Below are 14,333 nucleotides of genomic sequence, written 5' to 3'. Positions count from 1 at the left end.
AAACGACGTAAATTTACAGCGACGGGCAAAGCGGACGTTCGTGAATCGGCGTAACTAGTCATTTGCATATTCTACGCCGACCGCAATGGAATCGCCACCTATTGGCCGGCCTGGAATTGCAGCCTAAGATCCGACGGTGTAAGTTACTTACACCTGTCGGATCTTAGGGCTATCTATGCGTAACCTGGGCTAGATTCAGGTAGCAATTACGCCTGCGTATCCATAGATACGCCGGCGCAAATTAGCAATTATGCTGCGTATCGACTTTTCTGTATTCAGAAAGCTCGATACGCCGACTGCAGCCTAAGATATGACTGGCATAAGGCTCTTATGCCGTCGTATCGTAGGCTGCATTCTTACGCTGGCCGCTAGGTGGCGTTCCCGTAGTGGTCAGCGTAGAGTATGCAAATTGCATACTCACGCCGATTCACAACCGTACGCGCGCCCGGCGTTCGCATTTTACGTCGTTTGCGTTCGTCGGTTTCTGCGTAAGGCTGCTCATACTATTAGCAGGAGCAGCCAATGCTAAGTATACCCGTCGTTCCCGCGTCGCGAATTTTGAAAATTACGTTGTTTGCGCAAGTGAATCGTGAATGGCACTGGACGCCATTTACGTTCACGTTGAAGCAAATGATGTCCTTGCGACGTCATTTACCTCAATGCACGCCGGGAAAGTTTCCCGACGGAGCATGCGTACTACGTTCGGCGCGGGAACGCGCCTAATTTAAATGATCCACGCCTATGGGATCATTTAAATTACGCGCGCTTACGCCGGCCAGTTTTACGGAGCGCACGCGCAAATTACGGAGCTACTGCTTCGTGAATGAAGCGTAGCGCAAGTCATTTACGGAGGCGTAACGTTAAAACGGTACGCTGCGCCTCCGTAAGAGTGCGCAGCCCTACCTGAATCTAGCCTACCTGAATCTATGAATCAGGCGCATAGATACGACAATCATATCTCAGAGATACGACGGCGGTGTGAATCTGGCCCTATATTGTACAATACACATTTCTGACCAAAGTGTTCATTGTCTCCACAGTTGCCGGTTGCTAATCAGTCCCTGACTATTGTAATGAAGGTCTTCTTTAAGGTAGGCTCAGGCAAAGAGTTGGCTTTCTATTTTATTTTCAGTGCACATAAAATCCCATGTAATGTAGACGTGTGCACTGCCAAAAAAAAAGTTTTTTTCATTTATGTTATTTTCGTTTTTTTTTGTTTTTTTTTCGTAAATTCGGGAAAATCTAAAAAAAAAAATTCCTTTTTTTTCGGAATTCCGAATTTTCGGATTTCCGAAAAAGCAAAAAACTAATAAAACGGAAAAAATGAAATTTCCGGAAAAAAAATGAAACGAAAATGAATTTTTTTTTTCTTCGGAAATTAAAAAAATTCTGAAAATTTCGGAAGTACGAAAATTGTTTAATTCGGAATTTCTAAAATTCGAAAATTATAAAAATCGAAAATTCCACAATTTCAAAAATTTCACAATTTCGAAAATTCAGTTTTTTTTTTTTTTTTTTTAGTTTTCGAATTTTAAATTCTTTTAATTTTCGAATTTTTCATTTTCGAAAATGAAAAATTTGAAATTTCGAAAATGAAAATTTTGGAAAATTAGAAAATTGAAAATTTGAAATTTCGAAAATTAGAAAATTCGGAATTCGAAAATTCGAAATTTCTAAAATCAAAAAATCGTTGACAAAATTCTTAAAGTAAAAATTTTGAAAATTCGAAATTTCTAAAATTGAAAAATTCGAAAATAAATTTTTTTTTTCGAAATTTCTGAAATTAAAAAAACGAAAAATTTCCGGAAATACGAAAATTCGGAAATTCAAAAATTCGGAAATACGAAATTCAAAAATGTGAAAAATTCAAAATTGAAAAATGCGAAAATTCGAAATTGAAAATGAAAAATTCTAAATTTTGAAAATCGAAAATGAAAAATTCTAAAATTAAAAAAAAAAATTAAATTCGAAATTTCTAGAATTTAAAAAATTCTGGATTTTTAAAATAAAAAAAAAACGAAAAAATTTCGTATTTCCGAAAGTCCGAATGTCCGAAATTCGGAAATACGAAAATTTGGAAATCCGGAAATTCAAAATTTTCGGAAATCCGAAAATTCGGAAATAAAAAATTTGTGAAAACGAAAATTCGAAATTAACGAATTTCCGAATTTTCGTTAACGAATTAGAAACTTAACGAATTGCACATGTCTAATGTAATGGTAACGTTTCATTTTTAAAAACGATAGTGCTGATGTGTGTGCGTATCTGTGAGACTATTTCTTGTGGCGCAGCAATCAAAGCCCATCTTATGCGTTCACAAAGGTTTGATTCATTAAACCGTACTCCTTTAAGCCCGTTCGCCGGCCGCAGTTCGGCCAACACCCAATGTTCGCTGTGCGCGCCGCGTTACTGCTCCAGTCCGGGTGCCCAAAAGGTACCCCGGGTCTTGTATAATTCTAGCAACACCCATGTACTATACCCAGGCCATCCAAAATGACCATCGATCCCAAAAAGGCTGATTTAACCACTTGCCTACTGGGCACTTTTACCCCCTTCCTGCCCAGGCTAATTTCCAGCTTTCAGTGCTGTCACACTTTAAATGACAATTTTTAATTATTATTATTTTATAGACAGATAGAGATTTATTTTGGTAGTAATTAATTACAGCTGTTTTGTTTTTGCTAAACAAACCGAAAAACAAAATAAAATTTAGTAAATAAGAAATTTTTCTCTTTCACTGATGTGCGCTGATGAGGCTGCACTGACAGGCACTAAAAGGCTGCACTGATAGGTTGTCACTGATGAGGAGGCATTGATATGCAACACTGATGGGCACTGATGAGTTGGCACTGATGGGCACAGATGAGTTGGCACTGATATGCAACACTGGGCACTGATGATTTGGCACGGATGGGCACTGATTTGGCACGGATGGGCACTGATTTGGCATGGATAGGCACTGATTTGGCACGGATGGGCACTGATTTGGCACGGATGGGCACTGATTTGGCACGGATGGGCACGGATGAGTTGGCACTGATGGGCAGCACTGATGGGCACTGATGGGTTAGCACTGATGGGCACTGATGGGTTAGCACTGATGGGCACGGATGAGTTGGCACTGATGGGCACGGATGAGTTGGCACTGATGGGCACGGATGAGTTGGCACTGATGGGCACGGATGAGTTGGCACTGATGGGCACGGATGAGTTGGCACTGATGGGCACGGATGAGTTGGCACTGATGGGCACGGATGAGTTGGCACTGGGCACGGATGAGTTGGCACTGATGGGCAGCACTGATATGCAACACTGATGGGCAGCACTGATATGCAACACTGATGGGCAGCACTGATATGCAACACTGATGGGCAGCACTGATATGCAACACTGATGGGCAGCACTGATATGCAACACTGATGGGCAGCACTGATATGCAACACTGATGGGCAGCACTGATATGCAACACTGATGGGCACTAATGAGGAGGCACTGATATGCAACACTTTTGGACGCTGAGCCTAGATTCACACTGTAGCGATGCGGAAACCAGTGCAATCCCAGCGCCGGTTTGCGCCTCGCATTTCTCCCCCAGGTAGTTCACACTGCCCTCTGCCCTCTGCTGTGGGTGTCAATACATGTTAATGACACCCCCAGATCGGTTCACAGATTGCACTGTGAACTCACACAGGAATTATATTGCATGGGTGAAATCACCCACGCGATCCGATTCCAGCGCGGGAAAAGGTCCCTGCACTATTTTCCTGCAAATACAATGCGAGTTCAGCCAAACAACTGTACGGCAGAACTCGCATTGCACAGACATCGAATGCGGTCGGCAAGGCAGTGCGGGTGCGAATCACATACAATGTCTGTGTTCGCACAAGTGTGAGCCCAGGCTGATAGTAGGCACCGATTGGCAACACTGGTGGGCACTGATGAGGAGGCACTGATGGGCACCCATACCTTTGAACCTTCCCGGATTTTGCCGGAATGCCCCGCGAGCAGTGCTATTGTCCCAATATTTCCCCCCCCCCCCGCAATTACCTTGATTCACGCTAAATCCCGCTGTCCCTTGATTCGCGCTAAATCCCGCGGTCCCGACTACCCCCCCCCCCGCTCAACAACTCTGATCCACGAAATTCCCACCCCGCTGAACAACTTTGATCTGCGGCCCCCCCCCCCCGCTCAACAACTTTGATCCGCGGCCCCCCCCGCTCAACAACTTCATTTGGGGGGTATGCTCATTTGTCCCTCATTCTGAAGTTGAAAAGTTGGGCGGTATGGGCACCACTGATGAAGAAACACTGATGGGCACTTATTGGTAGCACTGATAGTTGGCACTGATTGGCAGCACTAGTGGGCAGTATTGGGGCTGCACTGTTCATCAGGACACTGATGATCAGTGCCCAGATTGTCAGTGCAGATCTCCCCACTGAGGAACTGTCAGTGTGAGGAGAGGAATGCTGATAACCAGCATTTCCTGTTTACCATGTGATCACCTGTGTCCAATCACACCTGATCACAGTGTAAAGAGCCTACGTCATAGGCTCTTTACCATGATCCAAGGGAGATGCGCTGCCCCTGTCTGTATATATATTTCCATTTCTCAGTTTTTTATTTTGTTATACATTTTGTCTTTCAGCCCCAGCAACACCAAAGAACAGAAATGAAGTCGCAGCGCCCCTGCTGGTCGGGTTTAGCATTGCCCTCGCATCATTTGGCCTGATTAGCTGAAGTTACATTTTGGAATTTGGAGTTAATATGAAGAATTTAATTTGGACTGAATAAACATATAATTCCAAGGAATGATGACTGTTTAGAGGACAGATTTTCTACAGGCTGTTCCCAGGAATGTCACTGTGCATGCTGAACAGCCCCTCCATGGCCATGCGCATGAAGCCGAATAGCTGCTGTATTTATACAGCAACACTTGCACACCGTCGGAAAAACCTTGGACGTTTTTTCCGACGGAATTCCGCTCAAGCTTGACTTGCATACACACGCCCACACAAAAGTTCTCTGAACTTTTGACCGCCAAGAACGTGGTGACGTACAACACTACGACGAGCCGAGAAAAATAAGTTCAATGCTTTCGAGCATGCGTCGAATTGTTTGAGCATGCGTCGGAATTTTGCGCGTCGGAATTGCTACAGACGAACGGAATTTCCGATAGGATTTTTTTCCATCTGAAAATTTGAGAACCAGCTCTTATAGCCAGATTCAGGTAGGGGGCGTGTATCTTTAAGGCGGCGTAGCGCATCGTATTTACGCTTAAATCAGAGAGGCAAGTACTGTATTCACAAAGTACTTGACTCCTAACTTACAGCGGCGTAGCGTAATGGGGCCGGCGTAAGCGCGCCCAATTCGGATGAGGGGGCGTGTTTTATGTTAATGGGGGGTGACCCAACGTGATTGACGTTTTTTACGAACGGCGCATGCGCCGTCCGTGTACATATCCCAGTGTGAATTGCTCCAAAGTACGCCGCAAGGACGTATTGGTTTTCGACATGAACGTAAATTACGTCCAGCCCCATTCACGGACGACCTACGCATACGACGTAAAATTTTCAAATTTCGACGCGGGAACGACGGCCATACTTAACATTGGCTACGCCATCTAGGGGGCAGCTTTATCTTTACGCGGCGTATCTCTTACGGAGACGGCGTATCTTTACTACGACGGGCGCATGTACGTTCGTGAATCGGCGTATCTGGTCATTTACATATTCTACGCCGAACTCAACGGAAGTGCCACCTAGCGGCCAGCCTAAAAATTACACTTTAAGATATGAAAGTTAAAATTATGAAAGTTGAAAATTACGCCTAATTTAAACGTATCTGGTTTCCAGAATACGCTTAAATTTAGGACGGCGCAGATTCACAGTTACGTTGGCGTATCTGAATCTGGCTATAAATCTAGTTATAATGGCCCGGATTCACAAAGACTTACGCCGACGTATCTAATGATACGCCGCGTAAGTCCACGGATGCGCCGTCATATCTATGCGCTTGATTCTGCCAAGGAGATACGCCTGAATTTCGGCTCCATCTGACCGACGTAAGTCTCCTACGCCGTCGTATCTTGGGCGCATATTTACGCTGGCCGCTAAGGGCGCTTCCATTGATTTACGCGTCGAATATGTAAATGACCTAGATACGCCGATTCACGAACGTACTTGCGCCCGTCGCAGTAAGCTACGCCGTTTACGTAAGGCGTACGTCCGGCGTAAAGTTAAACCATCAAATAGTTGGTCTAAGTCATGTAGGGTATGGACGTCGGATTTCACGTCGTTTTCGTAAGTCGTACGTGAATGAGGCTGAGCGTAGGTTACGTTCACGTCGTAGGCATTGAGCTTGCGTATCTTAGGGAGTAAATTCGACGTGATTCTGAGCATGCGCGCTCATGCGCCGTTCGTTCGGCGCTTCATTTACATGGGGTCACGATTAATTTTAATACAACACGCCCACTACCTGCCTACTTTGAATTAGGCGGGCTTACGCCGACCCATTTACGCTACGCCGCAACTTACGGAGCAAGTGCTTTGTGAATACTGTTCTTGCCTCTCTGTTACGTCGGCGTAGCGCATATGAGCTGCACTACGCCCGCTCAAAGATACGTCACTCTACCTGAATCCGGCTAAATGTTGCTGCAGAGATGGGAATATGGGTAATCAATATAAAGGTACATTTCTTTTACAGTAAGTGATTTTAGCAGCTTTTCTTAATGAAAACAAATCTGTGTTTTTATACATTTTTAATCCAATGTGACATGATGATGACATTTTAGTTTGCTCCTCCTGGTATCATAAGCGATTGAATTTTTTTTTTTTTTTGTTAAATAAAATTCTGTTTTCGTCTCAAGCTTATCCACTGTTACATCTTAATACTGCTGATCTGCTCCAGCCTCTTTGCAGCCACATCATCTTTACTAGCCAGATTCAGAGAGAGTTACGCCGGCGTATCGATGGATACGCCGACGTAACTCTGAATCTGCGCCGTCGTAAATTTAAGCGTATTCTGGAAACCAGATACGCTAAAATTAGGCTAAAATACGAGCGTTGTAAGTCTCCTACGCCGTCGTATCTTAGGGTGCAATATTTACGCTGGCCGCTAGGTGCGGCTTCTGTTGAGTTCAGCGTATAATATGCAAATGCCTAGATACGCTGATTCACGAACGTACGCTTGCCCGTCGCAGGATATGCCGTTTCCGTAAGAGATACGCTGCGTAAAGATAAAGCTGCCCCCTAGGTGGCGTAGCCAATGTTAAGTATGGCCGTCGTTCACGCGTCGAAATTTGAAAATTTTACGTCGTTTGCATAAGTCGTCCGTGAATGTGGCTGGATGTAATTTACGTTCACGTCGAAACCAATACGTCCTTGCGACGTACTTGGGAGCAATGCACACTGGGATATGTATACGGACGGCACATGCGCCGTTTTTAAAAAAAACGTCAATCACGTCGGGTCACCACACATTTACATAAAACACGCCCCCATCCTCATTTGAATTAGGCGCGCTTACGTCGGCTCCATTTACGCTACGCGGCCGTAACTTCGGAGGCAAGTGCTTTGTGAATACAGCACTTGCCTCACTTACGGCGGCGTAGCGTAAATACGATACGCCGCCTCAAAGATGCGCCGCCGTACCTAAATCTGGTTATACATGTGCTCTAGTGAAGGCTGCCTGGTATTTCTGAGAGCAGTTTTCCAGATGGCGACAACAGCAGACCAAGACAGGGACAGCGTTGTCACCCTATAACGGGTACATAACAAGAGATGAGGTAATTTAGAGCAAATATCGTACATATCCAATGTGTTGAACCTTAACATGGCATTTCAAAAATGATGGTACCCAAAATGTTCAATAGGTGGCACCTTACATAGTAGGTGAGGTTGAAAAAAAGTCCAACCTATGCGTGTGATTATATGTCAGTATTACATTGTATATCCCTGTATGTTGTGGTCGTTCAGGTGCTTATCTAATATTTTTTTCTGAAACTATCGATGCCCCCCACTGAGACCACACCCTGTGGAAGGGAATTCCACATTCTTGCCGCTCTTACAGTAAAGAACCCTCTATGTAGTTTAAGGTTAAACCTCTTTTCTTCTAATTTTAATGAGTGGCCACGTGTCTTTGATGAAGGCTTCTTAGCCGAAACACGTCAGCGTAGCCTGTAACCGCGTGTCACATGAACGGGAGTGAACCACAACTGCGGTTAGCAAGGATTTCAATGCACTTCTCTATGTTATGTGAGAATTTAGTATTGGACCCCAGGCGTCACTCCAATCAGAAAACAGGAGTTTGGGGGTTCTCTACATCATCTCTCTCTCACATATAGGAATGCTACTAAGGGTGGATGTATTACAACATGCGTCCAAGCCCCTAGCCTTAAAAGATTACAATGTATGTGAAGATTCCACTGCACTTCTGTATGCAAGTGATTATCAGTATCGGACCCCAGGCGTCACTCAGGGAACAGGAGTTTGGGGGTTCTCTACATCATATCACTTTAACATAAAGAATGCATTAAGTCACTAAGGGAGCAAAGAAAAGTATACCGCTCTATAAAACAATTAATCCCCGTTGCTTCCGTCCCAACAAACCAAGAGGGTGCTGGCTGTGCTCAATTAGCATGGGATGAAAGAAAAATCCTGGATCGCCGCACTCCTCAAAAAACGATGTCTTTATTCAAAACATAAAAAAACTAAAATTCAAATGGAAAAAACAGCCAAAATTCATGCAGTCAAACAAGAAGTGGACTAGGAAAAAAGAGCTAAGGGAGCAGGTATGAAAATACCTTCAAACCCTAGCATAGAAAAGTTAAGGTGAACATGTTCAGTAACTTAGGGCATGGGCCCACAAACAAGTAACAACTTATGTCAAGCGCGTAGTAATTAAGCAAGGTGTAGGCAACTGGTAGTTGCGTAAGTGAGGAAAATATAGCTCAGATAATTTGAGAGTGTATGTCCCTTTTAACCACTTGCTTACTGGGCACATAAACCCCCTTCGTGCCCAGGCAAAATTTCAGCTTCCGGCACTGCGTCGCTTTGACATTTGCGCGGCCGTGCGGCGTGGCTCCCAAAAAAAATTGGCGTCCTTTTTTCCACACAAATAGAGCTTTCTTTTGGTGGTATTTGATCACCTCTGCGGTTTAAATTTTTTGCGCTATAAACAAAAAAAGTGCGACAATTTTAAAAAAATATATATATTTTTTACTTGTTGCTATAATAAATATCCCAATTTTTTTTTAAAAAAAACTCTTTTTTTTCCTCAGTTAAGGCCGATATGTATTTTTTGACGTATTTTTGTAAAAAAAAAAAAAAAATCGCAATAAGCGACTGGTTTGCGCAAAAGTTATAGCGCCTACAAAATAGGGGACAGAATTATGTTTTCTTTTTATTATTTTTTTTTTTTTACTAGTAATGGTGGCGATCTGCGATTTTTATTGGGACTGCGATATTGCGGCGGACATATCGGACACTTTTGACACAAATTTGGGACCATTCACATTTATACAGCGATCAGTGCTATAAAAATGCACTAATTACTGTATAAATGTGACTGGCAGGGAAGGGGTTAACACTAGGGGGTGAGGAAGGGGTTAAATGTGTATCCTGGGTGTGTGCTAACTGTGTGGGGGGGGGGAGGGGGGTGACTGGGGGAGGTGACCGATGCTGTGTCCCTATGTAAAAGGGACACAGATCGGTCTCCTCTCCTCTGACTCCACGTCCCTGCTGGGTTATCGCCGATCGCATGTACCCGGCGGACATCGCGGCCGCCAGGTACACGCATTGGCTTCCCAGCGATGCGCCGGGACAGTGTTTACCCGCTGCGAGCCCTCCAGAGGCGCGCGCGGGTAATGCACTTTAAATGACGTCCAAAGACGTCCAGTTGGCACCTGAGAGCCGTGCTGTTGACGTCTTTTGTCTATAGCGCGGGTCTCAAGTGGTTAAGATACTCCACAACAAGTAGCCGAGAACACAACAGACAATCTCAAGCAGTATGTTAGTAAGCCAGAGTTCAATACAGCAACTGATTAGAAGCAATATATGTAGTAGATGATTCTAAAGGCAATACAAGTGAAACAATGGCTACTTATCCGTTTGCAGAGGATGAGTCTTGTTGTAGTTTAGCAGCTATGGAGTTCCGTAGTTTAGGGATTCTTCTATGGAGGGTCTCCTGGTGGGAGATATCTTGCGGTGTCCTCAGCAACTCTTGTGAGGTTGACAGTGCAGATCCAGGCAAGGGATGGTTTCCCGTTTAGGAAGAGTTAAAAGGTAGACAAGCCGACTACGGCCGACAATAATAGAACAGCGTTTAAATGTAACGTGAATGCTTTTATAGGCAGGAGACAGGTTCCAGCGCAGCGCACCTCCGCGTTCCAAGCTGGAACGCACGCGACGTTACATGACGTCATCGCTCCAGCCTGGAACGCATTACGGCGCTGGGAGCGCCTGTTACACTGTGTAACTAAATAAAGGACTTTTATTCAGGAGCATCTTAATCGCCAGCCCTTTTCTGATTCAAGTGTCTTGTTAAACTCCCTTCTGCGAAAAAGTTCTCTCCCTATTGTGGGGTCACCAGTACGGTATTTGTAAATTGAAATCATATCTCCTCTCAAGTGTCTCTTCTCCAGAGAGAATAAGTTCAGCGCTCACAACCTTTCCTCATAACTAATATCCTCCCGACCCTTTATTAGCTTCGTTGCCCTTCTCTGTACTCTCTCAATTTCCAGTACACTTTTCCTGAGGACTGGTGCCCAGAACTGGACAGCATACTCCAGATGCGGCCGGACCAGAGTATTGTAGAGCGGGAGAATTATCGTTTTATCTCTGGAGTTGATCCCCTTTTTAATGCATGCCAATATTCTGTTTGCTTTGTTAGCAGCAGCTTGGCATTGCATGCCATTGCTGAGCCTGTCATCCACTATAGGGTGACCAGACATCCCCAGTTTCCGGGGACAGACCCCGGATTGAGGACACTTTCCCCGGACCAAGTCTGTCCCTGGTTTTGTCCCTGGATTGGATTTAAACAGGGGCTGGGCAATTTCAAAGACAGTTGGTGCAGAATAATAAAAAAAAAAACAGAATTACACACCCCCACTCTGCTGCTCCTACTAGCCTGGGGGGGGTAATTTTTTATCCATTATCTGTGCCCCTCTCTGATGATCATGTGCTGGTCTTTCTTCAGTTTCGGGTGCATGCCCATTCAGCTCCGCTCGCATGTTCTTCTGCCTTGGCTCAAGTCCCGGCCAGCCGCCTGCCTGCTTATCTCCTTGCCTTCCCTGGTGGAGTGATCTTACTTTGCTCCCCACCCAGTAGTAGCCGGGGTCCCGGGGCCCAGAGAGTAATGCCTTGTACACACGTACAGGATTTTCGACGGGAAAAATCCCCGTCGGAAATCCAGAGGGGAAAGCCGAGAACCTGCTCAGTTCAGTCTTTCCCATACACACAATGGGCAAGATTCAGAGACAGTTACGCCAGCGTATCAGTAGTTACGCCGTCGTAACTCTGAATCTACGCCGTCGTAAATTTAAGCATATTCTGGAAACCATATACGCTTAAATTAGGCTAAGATACGAGCAGCGTAAGTCTCCTACGCCGTTGTATCTTAGGGTGCATATTTACCGGCGTAAAGTTACTCCTGCTATATGAGGCATAGCCAATGTTAAGTATGGACGTCGGGACAGCGTCGAATTTTGCGTCGTTTGCGTAAGTCGTTCGCGAATAGGGCTTTGCGTAAATTACGTTCACGTCGAAAGCATTGACTATTTGCGACGTTATTAGGAGCATGCGCACTGGGATACGTTCACGGCCGGCGCATGCGCCATTCGTGAGAAACGTCATTTACGTGGGGTCATGATTTATTTACATAAAACACGCCCACCTCTTGACAATTTGAATTTGGCGCGCTTACGCCGGCAGATTTACGCTACGCCGCTGCAACTTACGGAGCAAGTGCTTTGTGAATACTGCATTTGCCTCTCTAAATTGCGGCGGCGTAGCGTAAATAACATGCGCTACGCCCGCACAAATTTACGTCGCCCTACCTGAATCTAGCCCAATCAGTTTTCCCGACAGGAAAACTGCGATGGAGCTTTGGCCGGGAATCCCGGCCGTGTGTATGCTCCATCACAGTTTTTTCCATAGGAAAACTGCCCAAAAAGTCCCCGGGTTTTCTTTTTTTGTCCGGCGGTTTTTGGGCAGTTTTCCCATCGGAAAAACTGCAAGGAGCATAAACACGGCTGGGATTCCCGGCCAAAAGCTCTCCTCGCAGTTTCCCCTGTCGGGAAAACTGATTGTGTATACAAGGCTTTAGACTTGACAGGCTGTGAGGCGGGTGGTGGCGCAGCCATTACTAGTATATAAAAAATGTCCCTGGATTTAATTTTAAAAATCTGGTCACCTTTATCTACGAGGACCCCCAGGTCCTTTTCCATCCTCGATTCCCCCAGAGGTCCCCCCCCCCCCCCCCAGTGTATAGATTGCATTCATATTTTTACCACCCAAATGCATTATTTTACATTTTTCTACATTGAACCTCATTTGCCATGTAGTTGTCCACCCCATTCATTTGTTCAGATCTTTTTGTAAGGTTTCCACATCCTGCGGAGACGTTATTGCCCTGCTTAGCTTAGTATTGTCCGCAAATATCGTTCACAACTCATCAGTTTAGAATAAACCGTAAATGATGGCCCCTAGAATTACTCTCACTGATGCAGGGGCGGATCCAGAGTCTAGTCTCGGGAGGGGCACTACCAGAAAATTTATATTTTATTGGGCAATTTATCAGGGAAATGACTGGTGTTGGCGCTTCAATGATCACGGCACCATGGTTGTTATGGTGTCAGGATGTTTGAAGCACATTATTTATATTATTACATTGTACTATAAAATGAAATAGTTCAACTCGCCATAATGCAGAATCAGTGGGAGCCCTGAGTGTGCCACTTGCCACGTCACCTCCGGACCCCCCCCCCCCCGCTACATGCGGCGGTCGGATACCCGCGGGGAGCGATCCGGGACGAGGGGGCGGCTATTCGTTTCTAGCCGCCCCCTCGCGATCGCTCCCCGGAGCTGAAGAACGGGGAGAGCCGTATGTAAACACGGCTTCCCCGTGCTTCACTGTGGCGGCGTATCGATCGAGTGATCCCTTTTATAGGGAGACTCGATCAATGACGTCAGTCCTACAGCCACACCCCCCTACAGTTGTAAACACACACTAGGTGAACCCTAACTCCTACAGCGCCCCCTGTGGTTAACTCCCAAACTGCAACTGTCATTTTCACAATAAACAATGCAATTTAAATGCATTTTTTGCTGTGAAAATGACATTGGTCCCAAAAATGTGTCAAAAGTGTCCGAAGTGTCCGCCATAATGTCGCAGTCACGAAAAAAATCGCTGATCGCCGCCATTAGTAGTAAAAAAAATAAAAATAATAAAACTATCCCCTATTTTGCAAACGCTATAAATTTTGCGCAAACCAATCGATAAACGCTTGTTGCGATTTTTTTTTTTTTTACCAAAAATAGGTAGAAGAATACGTATCGGCCTAAACTGAGGAAAAAAAAAATGTTATATATGTTTTTTTGGGGGATATTTATTACAGCAAAAAGTAAAAAATATTGTTTTTTTTTTTTAAATTGTCGCTCTATTTTTGTTTATAGCGCAAAAAAAAAAAAACGCAGAGGTGATCAAATACCACCAAAAGAAAGCTCTATTTGTGGGGAAAAAAAAGACGTCAATTTTGTTTGGGAACCACATCACACGACCGCGCAATTGTCTGTTAAAGCGACGCAGTGCCGAATTGTAAACGCCTTTGGGCATTTAGCAGCATATTGGTCCGGGGCTTAAGAGGTTAACCGATGACAACGGTCCTTCAGTCCGTTTTCATCGGGTTTGACCGATCGTGTGTACGCGGCCTAAGTGATTTGGAGGATATATAGCAGCTGGGAGGAGCCTGAACAAATGGAGCACAATACAAACTCATGGCTGCAACTGCAGCCCTACACCTGTCAATCTCTGGTCATACATAGTACGCCCAAAAAGCTGAGGTGGTTAAGGTAAAATAAAGTGGACATATTCATTCATGATGTTGGTTAGTTTATTCCAAGTTCCTGTAATGCCCGCGCTGATGCCTGTTTCAAAAACGATAGCTTGCGATCTTTCTCTGTAGTAGCTCTGATGCCCCATTATTGGTGTCAGTGGGAGAAATAGTGTCCCATCATTGGTATCAGTGGGAATAATAATACCCTATCGGTGGGATCAGTGGGAGGATATAGTGTCCCATCCTTGGTGTCAGTGGGAGGAATAGTGCTGATCCGAGACCT

The 14,333-nt window shown here is 45.0% G+C and overlaps 1 protein-coding gene across 3 annotated transcripts in view; it reads left to right on the top strand.

The window, feature by feature from the left end:
• The window catches only part of LOC120928843 (ecto-ADP-ribosyltransferase 5-like), a 33,470-nt gene extending 28,519 nt beyond the window's left edge, over window positions 1-4,951 (top strand). For 2 of the 3 annotated variants that reach the window (XM_040339863.1, XM_040339864.1), the window contains exon 5: window positions 4,646-4,951. In XM_040339863.1, the coding sequence (XP_040195797.1) occupies window positions 4,646-4,737 (92 nt within the window). In that variant the 3' untranslated portion in view covers window positions 4,738-4,951. Of the gene's footprint in view, window positions 1-1,040; window positions 1,092-4,645 lie in introns of all 3 variants that reach the window. The other variant, XM_040339865.1, reaches the window with a different exon arrangement.
• Window positions 4,952-14,333: the final 9,382 nt, after the last annotated feature.

This window comes from Rana temporaria, chromosome 2 (assembly GCF_905171775.1).
Source record: "Rana temporaria chromosome 2, aRanTem1.1, whole genome shotgun sequence".
NCBI classification, from domain to species: Eukaryota; Metazoa; Chordata; class Amphibia; order Anura; family Ranidae; genus Rana; species Rana temporaria.
The sequence above is the reverse complement of the archived record's forward strand: the minus strand, read 5'-3'. Positions and strand labels throughout refer to the sequence as shown.